The 13,468-nt window shown below is 50.9% G+C and overlaps 1 protein-coding gene across 1 annotated transcript; it reads right to left on the reverse strand.

Annotated features, from left to right (window-relative positions):
- Window positions 1-3,360: 3,360 nt before the first annotated feature.
- LOC120760156 (1,25-dihydroxyvitamin D(3) 24-hydroxylase, mitochondrial) lies at window positions 3,361-12,731 on the reverse strand. The gene is made up of 12 exons (XM_040080114.2): window positions 12,616-12,731; window positions 12,262-12,452; window positions 11,835-11,928; window positions 11,051-11,147; window positions 9,862-9,953; window positions 9,097-9,208; window positions 7,628-7,773; window positions 6,794-6,960; window positions 6,535-6,613; window positions 5,899-6,093; window positions 5,128-5,239; window positions 3,361-4,342 (listed from the first exon to the last, which is right to left on the reverse strand). Exons 1-12 carry the CDS (start codon window positions 12,673-12,675, stop codon window positions 4,329-4,331), a joined length of 1,359 nt encoding a protein of 452 aa, XP_039936048.1. The 5' UTR covers window positions 12,676-12,731; the 3' UTR covers window positions 3,361-4,328.
- Window positions 12,732-13,468: the final 737 nt, after the last annotated feature.

Consider the following 13,468-nt stretch of genomic DNA (forward strand, 5'->3'; position numbering starts at 1 on the left):
CCAGGCATTGACCTCACCTGCAAAACTCCCCGGGTTCCCGTGGCTGGCACTGAGATAACAAGAAGGGCTTTTCTGAGGGAGCTCGGAAGCCTGGCTGGGCGCAACCCACTCTGCCCGAGCCTCTCAAACATTCCCTTCCATCCTTTACTTCCATTAAAGCTGGAGAGCCTTCTCCCTTTTTTCACCCCGAGTTAACTCCGCGCCGCTGGAAGTGCATCCGCAGTGAGACCCGGAGCGTTCCCCTGCCTCTCTGCTATCTCCTGCTCCTGCGTGGAGCACAGTCCACCAGCAGCATGAATCAGATGAGACTCTGATTTCCATTCGGGACACCCCAATTGATAGTGGAGGGTAAAGTACCATGGACGTGCTGACTCCAATTTGGGTAATTTTTGTCCTCCTGGCTCCCCTTTATTGCCCTGCTGTTGTCCCTGCCAGCAGCTGACTCCAGCACCTTCCCTTCTCCCTTCCCTTCTCCCTTCTCCCTTCTCCCTTCTCCCTTCTCCCTTCTCCCTTCTCCCTTCTCCCTTCTCCCTTCTCCCTTCTCCCTTCTCCCTTCTCCCTTCTCCCTTCTCCCTTCTCCCTTCCCTTCCTTTCCCTGCCTGGAGTTCACTCAACACATGGAAGATCAGAGGAAAAGAGTTTGAACTTGTTGTGAGGAACGTGCCCAGGAAAGCACGGGATAATTTCCCCTGATTATTAAACGCATTCCATTCCACACTTGTTTTGACACTGTCCCTCGGAGACAAGTATTTTGTTTTATGGAGAGGCCTCGTTGTTGCTCTTCCTGTCAGGAATTATTGCTCCATAAGTGTGCAGCTCCATCCAAACCCTGCAATGTGAAGTTCTCTAAAATTCCTTCTGGATCCAAGCCCTACAGCTGAAATTTATCTTGTTGGGTTGTTCCAAAGCCTCAAAGATCACAGCACTGAGATAAAAACCGTGGACAAGAGTTGAAAGTCAATGAAGTCCATCCTCTGCTAGCAAAGAGTGTGGGAATACAGGAGATGAAATCCACACAGGAATTGTATGAGGCATTAATGAAGTTCTAGGTGAATAAACAGACAAGAAAGAAAAACTCTCTGCTTTTCACTCTCTTCAACTCTGATACCCAGAAACACCCAAGAATAAATATAAGTGAATAAGCACAATGCTCAACTTCTTAATATAATAGTCACACTTTTCTCCAAGCCCTGCCTGAAAGGAGACATTAAAAAAACTCTCAGAGGAATCCACACAGCCAGGGTAAGTGGTTAAAGAGCTGCTGGTAGCTTCAACCTCAGTGAAGCTCTGGTTTCAATTATCAGAAGCCAAAACCAGCATTTTCTGCTAAAGCTACAACTCTTCCATGAATTTTCAAGATACGTGCCACAAAGGACTGAAAATCGCCCAACTTTCCCCCTTTCTATGAAGTGATAATGCATTGAAAACCCCACCCACCCAAGCGCAGTGCCACTGAATTAAAAAGGAAGTTTCACATCTTTAAAATGAGGCGTGGGATGAATTTTCTGAGCATTTGTCCTGAAATGAACTTCAGCTGTGAACAATTCACAGAACTAATTTTTTTTTTTTTGGGCGGGGGGCTATTTTTGCCCCATTAATTAAAGCATTAAATTAAAGTATTAATGAAATTCTTCCTCTGGTGATTGAGCACAAAGGTCCTGCTCAGGCTGGAGGGGACAAACCTGAGCGTTGTCTGTCACTGATGGGAGCAGGGAAAGGTGCCTAAACCCCTCTGCAGGGCCTGACTCAGAGCTGTGGGGCACCAGTTTGTCTGGAACAGAGCACAGATCAAAAATTCCAGATTGGCAGACCTTAAGCCTGGCATTACCCACAAAAAAACCCCACGGATTATTGGCTCCAACCTTGCCTTTTCAATTCCAACGTGCCCAGAGCCTGAATAGAATTCACTTCCTTTTGGACAGGTAAACCTCTCTCCCTTCCTTGTTGGGGCAGGGAATGTGGAGGCCAATTAATTCCATCAAAGCTATGATCCAGCTGCCTTCCTCTGAGGAGAGACTGCAGCAAATGGTGGCAGGGAAGTGGTGCTGAAATGGAAATTGTGAATGAGGGACTCGTGTCAAAGCAGCGAAGGACTGCGCTGGATTTATCCTGCTGGGCAGAAAAGGTTTCTCAGGTATTTATTAATCCCAGGGCTGGGTTTCTGCTCCGGAAACTCGAGGGAAGAGAAAGCTCTGCTGCTTTCTGAATGTGGAAGTCTGGCTTGGTCACTCATTGTCTGTGCCGTTTGATAATTACCCGTTTCCTAAGTAAATTGCTTTGGACATTTACTCGGAGGTAGGAGATTAATGAAGTTCCCTGCACACTTCAGGAACCCGGGAAGCTCCAAAGATTCCGGAACTCAATTTTCCAGGTCAGTGGTTATTGGACTGTTGGTCACCCAGCAGAGAGCACAGATCTGTAGCTGAGCTTGTACAGAGTCGACCAAAACCTCCCTCACAGCAACACCCGCGAGGATCTTGGAGTCCACCAGATTTAAATAGCAAAAACCCTGAGCAGTCCAGTAAATATCAACCTTATAGCTGAGTTGAGTTACTGCTCAGGAGCAATCTGGGGTTTCGAAACAGCTGATAACGAGGATGTCAAGGTGAGTTCAGAGAGATAACGCCACTTCTCCCTGGCTGCCTCTAAAGGTTAAATCGTCAGAGCGCTTGTGAGCGGCGAGAGACGCCTGGAATTGAACAAACTGTTTGTCTTCGCACTTGTTCCACATTGGCACAGCTCCATCGGCTCTAATGCAGCAGGATGAATTTATAGTGCTGGAAAAAGAGCCTTGGTGGGGGGTTTTGTCCCAGGATTTTGGGTATATCCCCCACAGGGACCTGCACCTCAGCACGAGCTCCCTGGGGATTGATTTCCCACCCTCTTCGCTCTCAGTGTCACCCTCACCCTGCCAGGAATGGTGCCGAGGGGTGGCATTTTTAAAATGTGCATAATTTCTTCTGATTCTGCAGAAATTCAAGCTATTTTCATCCTTCCTCTGAGCTTTCTATGGATTTTATCTTGTCCTAACGGCAGAGAAACATCCCAATCCCATCCCTGGGGCCTCCATGCCGGGCAGAAATGTGTTCAGACTGTGCCAAGGATGCAGAAGCCTCTTTTGTAAAGCTGCAAAGACTTTGAAATAAATCATGAAAGACCGATTCTAGAGAAAAAAGAAAAATAGAACTCTTTATTTCCTTACAAAACTGCCTAGAAATATTCAGATAACGCACAAATTTTTAATACATTTTTGTGGGGGTGCATTTACACGTCTGAGCACAGCAGAGGAGAACAAACAAATGAAAAAACAAGAGACAGACCAACAAATACTAAGAACTTGCATCATTTCAGCATGTAAAAAAAAAAAAAAAAAAAATATCCAGGGTTATCTATAGAGAGATAAAACTGTACTTGAAACTGCAAAGGTGTATAACCAGCGACCATAACAGCCAAAATCCAGCATTGCATGCAGGGCAGTGACAATTTGAACCTTCAGATACTGCAGCCTCCATGAGAAACAAACCCCTTGGAAATGTTTAGGGCCCTCATTTCCCAGGGAATTGTCCTTGGAAGCATAATTTGGTCATTAATCTCCTGTAAGTATCCTATTAGGATAATCATCATTCCGCAGAGGCAGAACCCATGGGATTCCAGTGGCTCCGTTTCTGGATCAGGCCTTTTCATGCAGTGAAAGACCACGAAGTTTTACTGTAAGGGTGGGATAAAATGGGTTGTGCAGGGGCTGGAGGGATGGAAATCCGCGGGGAAGAGCAGAGGGTGTGACAGGCACGAGACTGCGACTGCTCAAAGCGGAGCAATCAATCCTGTCAGGCGCATTTGTCCCTATTTCCCTCCTACCCAGGCACTGAAGGATGCCAAGGAAAGGCATTTCTCTCATGATCCCAATCCTCCAGCCCTGTTTTAGCCTTTTTCCAGACTCCCCACTCCCTTCTCATGGTGATTTGAGGAGCTCTGAGGCACTCTGCTCCCCCAGTCTGAGCTGCCGGGGCCGGTCCAGCCGTGCCTGGTCCCGGACTGGAGGCAGCTCTCCTCAGACCGGGCTGGGAAACAACCTGCAGGGCTGCTCGTCCTGAACAGCCCCTCAGCTGCACTAAACCCCTGGATTTCCACAGCTCTGCCAAAGCACCTGGCCTGTTTCTTTCCCTCTAAGCGCATTTTCCCAATCAGACAGTCTGGGAGCTTTTCCCGGTGCTGTTCCTGGTTCCAGGGATGTGGTGCAGCTCTTCCCCGGTTACTGGAGCCTCCAGAGCTTTGACTTGCACGGCTGATGTCTCTCTTTTCAGAGGAGGCAGCAGCAGGGCTGTCCTTTATTTTTTGCAACCTGTATTGAGCAAATAAAAGGATCTTTATAGTGACTATGTCAAAGCAAACAGCACTGAACAAACTCCAGTCAAAGGAGTGAATATTCAGATCATACTGGGAGATATTTTTTTTTCCTGGGGTGTTGGCTGACAAAAAACTTCCCCAGTATCGAAATGTCCCCGATTTCTAATTGGAGGATTTAATTCTAGATCAGAGACTTGCTTTTTTCAATTTAGGTTCCTCCAAAAGTAAGTTATTGTGTTAGCTCATTTGTATAAACTTGTGAGAGAGAAAATCCTAAAAAGTTGCAACTATTATATAGTTATATTGTAAACTGCGTGACTATTTTCAGACAGATTTTTCTTTGTCCTTCTGCCTGAAATGAAGTTTTCTTTTCCAAACTCTGCAGTGAGCAGTTCCTTCACTAAGGCATCTTCTTTTTAATCTCCAAATAGATGCCCAAGATCAAATGCTCTTTTCCAGGAAATATCTCCTGGGAATGTGGTGAAGTTCTAACCAGCCACTGGCTGTTATTTCCTCCAGCAGCGGGTTTATGTTGATTTCCCCTTTTTTGATTTGTGGAGAGAAAATGTGGATATAAGATCATCTCCAGAGCCAATGATGCGTGCGCAATATGGGATATTTCCTGTTCAAATTCTGAATGAAGATGGCATTTAATTTGTTAAGATAATGAATCAGGATGGCTCTGGCACCGTGAGAAGGAAGAGCAGACAAACATCCGCCGCCTCACACTCCCATTTGTACCAAAAGCCCAGCTGAACCCTGCCGGGGCCGTGCACGAACCTGCTCGCGGGTGGAAGGCGATGGGCAGCGCCCGGCCGGGGATGAGCGTTCCCGAGTGCAGCGTCTGCACCGGCTCCTGGTCCGTGGCCACCACCCGGTACTTACGGAGCAGCTGCAGGAAAACAATCGAGTCTGGGTCTGATCAGCCGGGCTGGGGACAGCCCTGAGCCTGCCAGGGGAGCTTCCAGGGCCGTGCCTCGGAAGAATCTGCCGCAGGCTTTGGGAAAGCCTCAAGGCTCAGGGTGAGCAAAAGGGTTCCCCCAGGGCGCCCGGCAGCATCACGGAAATCACCTCAGTTTGCTTTTCCCGCTGGCCCCTGCGCCTTGCCTGCCTCTGCTGTCCACAGCTGTCCCAGGTCTCCAGGTTCCTGCTTTCCCCGTGTCCCCATGCCTGTGGTGGCCCTGGTGGCCTGTCCCCGTGTCCCCATAGGTCACTGCCCTCGCACCACCCCGTGCCCTCACACCACTGGCTCCTGACCCCACATTTAACCCTGAACCCTCCCTTAGCTGGGTCTTTCTGCGCCTAAAACCCCCCGGCAGGAATCTGCAAAACAAACCGTGCTGGAGCTTTACACAGGAGACCCTTCCTGCCTCTCTGCTCCGACCCGTCGGTGGTGTGAGCGCGCTCTGAGCGGCTGCTGTGCGCCACCCGCGCAGCTGCTCCACGAGGGACGCGTTCTGGGGAGGGCAGCAGCCACCACCACCCATCTCCACCCTGCTACACCGGAGGAGCGTCTCCCCATCCCAGAATTCCCATTTTCGGGGTGTTTACCCAGCAGAGGGCCAGGTGCAGCTGCAGCTCTGCCACGCGGCGCCCCACGCACATCCTCTTCCCGATGCCGAAGGGGACGTGGGAGAAGGGATGGATGGAGCCCCTCTGGAGCCAGCGCTCGGGCCTGAACTCAGCCCAGCCCCTGAAGTACTCCTCGCTGCAGCCCAGGGCGTGGCTGTTGAGCATCAGCACCGTCTGCAGCAAAAAGAGAGGGAGAATCACTCCACAAATCAACCCCGAGCTCCAGAGGGAATCAGCTCCGGGGTGGGAAAACCTAGAGCAGCAGCTTCCTCAGGTGAGGTCATGCCATTCCCCAAAAATTCATTGGAACCTAGAAGAGGTCCTGGTTTCCTTAGAGAATCATGGGAAAATTTGGGGAAAAAAAATAATAAAAATAAAATTGGAATAGCACATTGAAATTATTTCAGGCAAATGTTTCTGTCTGAGTCCAAGCAGCAGCGCAGGCAGGGGTGGGTTTGTGCTCACGGGAATCCTTGGGGTGAATCCCTCATTCCTTATCCTGAGGCTGGCACTTTGGCAAAGCCAGTTTGAAACTGAAATATGAGCAGCTTTTCTGGTTTACAGGGCAATTAATGAACAGAAAAGCATCCCAATAAACTGAATTAACTGTCTTACCCCTTTGGGCAGCACGTAATTCCCCAGAACCATTTCCGTGTCGATGGTGCGAGTGGTGAAAGGCACTGATGGACTTAATCTGCAGGGGAGGAGAACAACGGGTTAAACTCCCAGCAATTTTCCTCCTTCTATCTCTCCTATTTCCCCTCAAACAGCAAGATGGACAAAATTCTGCCTGCTGGAAAATTCCTTCCCCCCTCTACCAAGAAGCTGGTAGAAACCTCGGCGGGGTTTTTGGGAGTTATTTGGGAATTTTTACCTCATGGATTCTTTCAGACAGGCTTTTAGGTAAGGCATATCCCTCAGGCTCTCAGCACTTGGGATCTTCTGGGCGGCCAAAACTCTCTGGATTTCCTGGAAAAGCTTCTGCTGGACGTGTGGATTGCGGGAAAGGTTGTACAGAGCCCACAGCAAGCTGTTGGCTGTCTGGAACCAGGCAAAAAGAAAGGTTAAGTCCTCCTTTTGCAGGCACAGAAGGGAGAAGTTGCCCAAAATTCAGAGCCACGTTTATGGGCTGGGCACAGCTTTCTGGAATTTTGACAGCCTGAGGGGTTATGGGAAGTCCCAGCTGTCCTCCAGAATTAAAAATCCAAGGATTTCAGGTAAAAAACCCCACGTGCTACTTGAGGCAACTTCAGGGTTAACTCACTTCCAGGTGTGCTGGTGGTCGGGTTGTGGAAGGCAGGGGGGAACTGGGAGGAAATTAAACCTTTGGAAAATCAGATTTACCATCTTCACACCGGAGATCTGCAGCTAAGGAGGGAACTGGGGGATGTTTAACCCTTTGGAAAATCAGCTTTATCATCTCCTCCCCACCAGTCTGCAGCTAAGGAGGGAACTGGGGGAAATTTAAACCTGGGGAAAATCAACTTTATCATCTCTTCCCCACCAATCTGCAGCTAAGGAGGGAATTGGGAGGATTTTAAACCCTTTGGAAATGAGCTTTACCGTCTCCACCCCGGCAATCTGCAGCTAAGGAGGGAATTGGGGGAATTTAAACCCTTTGGAAATGAGCTTTACCATCTCCACCCCGGCGATCTGCAGCTAAGGAGGGAATTGGGAGGGTTTTAAACCCTTTGGAAATGAGCTTTACCGTCTCCACGCCGGCGATCTGCAGCTCGGCGATGGCAGCGTAGAGCTCCTTCCTGGACAGGTGTCCCCCCGAGTAGATGTCACACAGAAAATCCTCCTGGGGCTTGGCTGAGTGCTTCTGCAGCCGGCAGTCGATGGAGTGCTTGGCTGAGGAGGGCAGGATTGAGGGAAGATCGCTCAGAATCCCATAAAAATTACAGCAAACCTACGTTTTCCACGCAGGGTTTTACAGAAGTGCCGAGCTGTGCTCTGTTTTCAAGCAGTGGGTAAATAGTGAGTGTGTTTATAGTGAATTAAAGATGGTATTTTCACTCTTCAAACAAAATCACTCAGTCCCAAAAGTCGCCTTTCAACAGAGAAGCTCCTGCGACCTCTGAGGAATTCTACTCTCTTAAATTAGAGGAGGAAATCAGTGACACATTGAGGGGAATGTTTAACAAACAGAAACACGAGGGTGTAAAATTAATTACCTGGGGTTTTCAAAGGGGATCAAGGTGTTAAAAAACATCAAAGGGATTTAGCACCCAGAGCCCCCGAGGGGAAATGTAAACCTCGGATTTAACAGGGGAAGGCACAAAGAGATGCCAGATTTCGACATGCTGAGGTTTTTTTAAAATAAAAATAAACAGATTTTGCTCATGACTATCCCAGCTGTTCCTGTAAGGAATTATTCATTTTGAGTGAAGGTGCCAAACTGGTTTTTCTGAGCAAAACTGGTTTAAAGTGTCTTTCCTAGAGCCCATAAACTAAGAAGCAATAAGATAGGTGAGCGTGTGACCCGCAGGTTAAAAAGCCTAGGGACTCAAATACCCAAGGGAAATATCCCAGTGTCACAACCTCCCCAAAGCTTTCTCAACATTTAGTTATGCCTCTCACCGTTAAAATTAATGAAATTTAAAAATATTAAAAATACAAACTTAACTTCACACCTGAAGCTTAAATAATTTTTAAACTCGGAAGGCAAATTCATTTTAAACAGTCAAAAAATGTTGTCAAAAAGCAAAACTGCACCTTATTATTTAAATTGCTTCTGGTTTTAAGATTTACAACTGTGTTGCAGGTTGTTCAGAAAGCTAGAATTTCTTTTTGGTTGCACGCACAGTTTCTGCTTCTCAAGAAAACGAGTGTTTGAGGGAACCCCCTTTTCATTTATGCCTTCAAAGAGAGTGCACATTTTTAATTCACTTTTCTGACGGATTACAGTGGTGCCATGGCACTGCTGGCTCCCAGGATCCTGGGGTTTCCCTGGGAGGTGGGCATTGCCCCAGAGCCTGGGTGTTAGGCACTGAGAACTGCTCCCCTGTGGGGATAAATCCCTGTTTAGGCACAGCAGAGGAGTTTTAATCCCTGCTGAAGGCGGGGATTTACAGCAGCACAGGACGGCAGCAAGTGTGGAGAAAAAAAAATCAATTCCAGCAAGGAGAAGACGGAGATAAAGGGAAAGGAGATAAATTTGGGTTAAATAATGACCTGTTTTAAATATATCATCCCACGCTTTGGTGTGAGCCTGCCAGACTTTGGTGTTGAGCCCCTTGTGCAGCTCCACAGGGGTCACCATCATCATCCCGAAGGTGGCCATCATCTGTGGGGGGAAAGAGGTGGGGAAACCTCTCTTTAACCTCTTTAAATCCATCCACTTGCTCTCCCTGAATGATAGGAGGCTGGGAAGAAGGGGGAAATTTTCAGGAGGGCAAAATTCTGGTGGATTTTCCATCCTGGACAGAGAGGATGGGTCTCAGCCTGCTTAGGGCATATCCAGGTAAAAATTAGGGACAGCCAGGATCTTCCTCAGTAGGGAATGCATCCTATTTATTTCAGGCTCCTGTTGCGAGTGGCACAAGGGATTTTTTGGCAGGGCCTCTCTCTCCCTTGATGACAGAAACCGAGGCAGGGCTGGCTGCCCGTGTTTGGGGACAGAAATCAGGCAGGTTTGTACCCCAGAGCCCCAGGAACGAGTAACCCCAAACCCCGGGGGTGCGCACAACCCCAGAAACGGCAGCAGAGGAGCAGAGTCACCAGCCAGGCTGGCAATTCTCCTTCCAGGATTGCCCTGCTGGCCCCTCAGCGCTCTCCCTGTCACCCTAGGGCGTTCCCCAGAGGAGGAACAGGCTCGGGATTAGCCGGGCACAGAAGCCTGAGCTGCTTTTTCCAGCTGGCTCCTTTAAACTGCTGCCTCTCATTAACAGCAGGGGGAAAAATAAAATCACCCCAGCCCCAGGTGAGACCCTTCCCTACCGTTTTCACAGCCTTGATGAAGTTCAGACTTTCTTCTTCCACGTCCTGCTGCAGGAGGCCAAACCTCTTTCCGTACAGCACCAGACAGATGCCTGTGTTTGGGCGATATTAAAAATAAATCTGTAAACAAAAGGGCGCGTGGGACGCGTCGTTTATGGTCAGGGAATGGCTGGGATGAGCCTCCTGAAGATGCTCCTGGATGCAGACCTGTGAGAGCAGCAGCTGTAGAACACCTCCTGCTCCTTTGCCTCGGCCCCAGAGAGGGTTTCCAGCGGAGGGGCCGAGCAGCAATAGTTCTGCACAAATTAGGGTTGCCACCAATCCCCTCACGAGCAGCAGAAATGGATACTTGGCTGGTATTTGGTGACTTTAGGGAAGGAAATTGAGTGGCAGGAGGACAGGGCTTGAAGAGTCATCCGCCACAGCATTCCCTTCTCCTTCCCACAGCCACAAACCGCTTGTGAACGCTGGCAGCATCCCACGCCCCTCCCCTTTCCACTCGACTTTTTTTCCCCTCTTTCTTTTCAGGCTGTCACTTCCTACTCTTCCCTTTCCAAAAGCAGTCATCACCACTGACAGTGGAAAAAAAACCAACAAAAAACCACTTTGGGGAGCTGAGTCCAGAGGCTGCTGAGAGCAGTCGGGTCTGGCAGAGCTGGTTCAGGCATTACACCCAAATCTCCCTTTTTTGGGATCACTGAGCCACTTTCTGCCCCGTGTCATTCCTGGCAGGTTCCTCAGGGAGACTGGAAGGTTTCTAAGGATGAGGCTCTGTCCTGGTAACTCATTCCAGCACTTCTCAATGTGAACATTGGAAATGGGATTTTTCCAGTCTTTGCCTACAGCCAACGCTCCGTTATTGGAATATTTCATTGAGTCTGCACTGCTGGTAATTAACAAATATCAGATGGGCAAAAAATGCTGTGTGCTATCTCATCCCACTCCAGATAAATAAATCATAATTCCCCCGATTTCTTTATTTCTAAATCACTCGAACGTTTGAATTTTGTTAAGCCATGTAGGTAGCTAGACAGGAATTTCTATTTGTGCTGGTGAATTTTGCACTGACAGTCCCTGGCTGCTCTGCAGCTCTGAGTTTGGAAGTAATCAGCCAACACATCCATCCCTGAGCGTATTTTAACTGCAATGCCCTGGCAGGTGCACCACACTCAGGCAAAATCCGACTCACTTTCAAAAGACCATTTGTTGAATTCTGAGTAGACATCTTCCATCTGTCCATTGTGGTCACAAATCTCATCTATTCTGTGCATAAAGTCCTCCAGGACCTAAATGGTGGGGAAAAGAGAGAGAAAATAATAAAGAACATACAATAAAATTACACCAGCTAATAAAAATCCAGTGCAATTCAGCGTTTCGACTGCCTTTTAAGCAGATAACAATCTTTTGTGAGAGGAATCCTTTTGTTCCCTGTTCTTTGAACAAGATTCATCTTCCCCCTGCGTGAACAAACGTTTGGATCTAACACAACTCTCGTGCTTCGATGAACTCTGCTTCCCTCCCAGGGATGAAATCCTTCACTCCGGGCCAGCGCTGGGGTTTCACAACTGGGGATTAAGGTGTTTGTCACAGATGCTCCTCAAACTCCCCCAGGAGCACAGAGGTTAAGGACGGAGGTGTTCCCTGAGGGGAGGAGCAGAAGAATGACGGGGTAAAGGCAAAAAACCCTCCTGAATGCAGGAAAAGCGGGGAAAAGCAGTTTGCAGGAGCCTGTACCCTCGTGGGATAATCCTATTTTTCTGTGGAGACAGCCTCAGCTCCAGGTTCCTGCGTGGTCCCGGACCCCGGCAATCAGTTCGTACTTGTTATTCCCTCGATCTGGGTCTGAACTCGCGGATTTATCACCGCGGAGTAAATAAAGCAATCCAGATAAACCGGATCTGCTTCAATGCCCCCAGGCTTCCCGAGGAGCAGGAGAGAGAGAGAGAGAGAAAGGATTTCTCAGAGCGCGGTACCTCATTGATGGTCGTATCCAGTTTCGCAACTTCCCCGGGCTTCATTAATTTCTTCTGAAAGGCGCTTCTCACCCTCTGCCAGTCCTTTCCCTCCCTGCATTGAAACGACCACGGCGGGGTTGGAGAGCGAGAAGCTCAAAGAAGAACGAAAACAGAAAAAAACCCAAAAAAACCAAAAAAAACCCGAAAAACCGAACCCGCGGCGTGTGCACTACTGATGCTCCATCGCACCCACGGCACAACGGGGGATCCTCGGGGGGAGATGATCCCTCGGTTGTCCTCCAGCCACCCTCGGGGACAAGCCCGGGACCCCCTGTCCCCCCCGGAGCCGGGCTGGGAGCGCTCCGCAGCATCCCCCGGGCACCGCCGCCCCCCGCACCCGCTGCGCCCTGCGGCGCCTCCCCGGTGCGCTGCGGGTGCCACTCACAGGATGAGCAGCCCGTAGCCCTCGTCGCGATAGTCGCGATATGCTTTCCAGGGCTTGATCTCCAGGCGCTGCGGGCAGGCGCTCTCGCGGCGGTACAGAGCCTCCAGCAGGCAGGGAGCCGCGATGTGCACGGAGTCGAAGGCGCCCAGCTTCATGCGGAAAATCTTCCCGAACCTGCGGTGGTACTGAGCCTGCGGAGCAGGGAAATGAGGCGAAACAAACCCCGCGGTGAGTGCGGGGCGCTCCCGGGGGCGGCATCTTCATCTCATCCCATCCCATCTCAGCCTCATTCTCATCTCATCCCATCCTCATCCTCATCCCATCCTCATCCCATCCTCATCCCCGCCGCCTCACCAGCGTCTCGTGCTGCCTCTTGAGCCCTCCCTTCCAGAGCACGTCGGGCAGGCTGCCCATCAGCGGCCAGCGGGGCGGCCCGGGCAGCGTCTCCGCCGGCCGCAGGGCGCTCAGCGAGGACGCGGAGCGGCCGCAGGTGCGCCCGGGGAGCCGGCCGAGGAGGAGGAGGTGGAGGAAGATGCTGCGGCGGCCCATGGTGTCGGTGCCGGTCCCCGGCCGAGCATAGGTGCATTTATAGCAGCCCGAGGTGCTGGACTTTCCTCCTCGCCAATGGGAGCCCTGGGTGGGGTGAGGTGGGGCGGCTGCCCCGGCCCTGCCCGCACGGCCCGCGGGGCAGGCGGGGCAGCAAAGGGTTCAGGAGAGGCAGGGAGGGCACCGCGCCAGCGCCTCCGCCCGCGGGGACCGCGGGATGCGAGGATGGGACCTGCCGGGATCGGGGATGAGAGGATGGGACCCGCTGGGATCGGGGGAATGAGAGGATCGGACCCGCTGGGATCGGGGATGAGAGGATGGGACCCGCTGGGATCGGGGATGAGAGGATGGGACCCTCTGGGACCGGGGATGTGAGGATGGGACCCGCTGGGATCAGAGGGATGAGGGGATCGGACCCGCTGGGATCAGAGGGATGAGAGGATGGGACCCGCTGGGATCAGAGGGATGAGGGGATCGGACCCGCTGGGATCAGAGGGATGAGAGGATGGGACCCGCTGGGATCAGTGGGATGAGGGGATCGGACCCGCTGGGATCAGAGGGATGAGCGGATCGGACCCGCTGAGATCGGGGATGCCCGGCTCCGGTCCCCGGAGGAAGGGGCACCGCGGTGGCCACGCGGCTCCGCTCCTTGCCGGGCGTT

This window comes from Hirundo rustica, chromosome 16 (assembly GCF_015227805.2).
Source record: "Hirundo rustica isolate bHirRus1 chromosome 16, bHirRus1.pri.v3, whole genome shotgun sequence".
In the NCBI taxonomy this organism is placed as follows: Eukaryota; Metazoa; Chordata; class Aves; order Passeriformes; family Hirundinidae; genus Hirundo; species Hirundo rustica.

Bases quoted from the DNA above. Each gene is read 5' to 3' on its own strand.
- LOC120760156 (XM_040080114.2), bottom strand. From the start codon at position 12,675: ATGGGCAGCCTGCCCGACGTGCTCTGGAAGGGAGGGCTCAAGAGGCAG. The intron at 6,614-6,793 runs GTAAAAATTCCC...CCTCCCCTGCAG, and splicing joins TGTCTGAAAGAATCCATGAG to ATTAAGTCCATCAGTGCCTT. The intron at 5,240-5,898 runs GTAAACACCCCG...GTTTTCCTGCAG, and splicing joins TGCACCTGGCCCTCTGCTGG to CTGCTCCGTAAGTACCGGGT.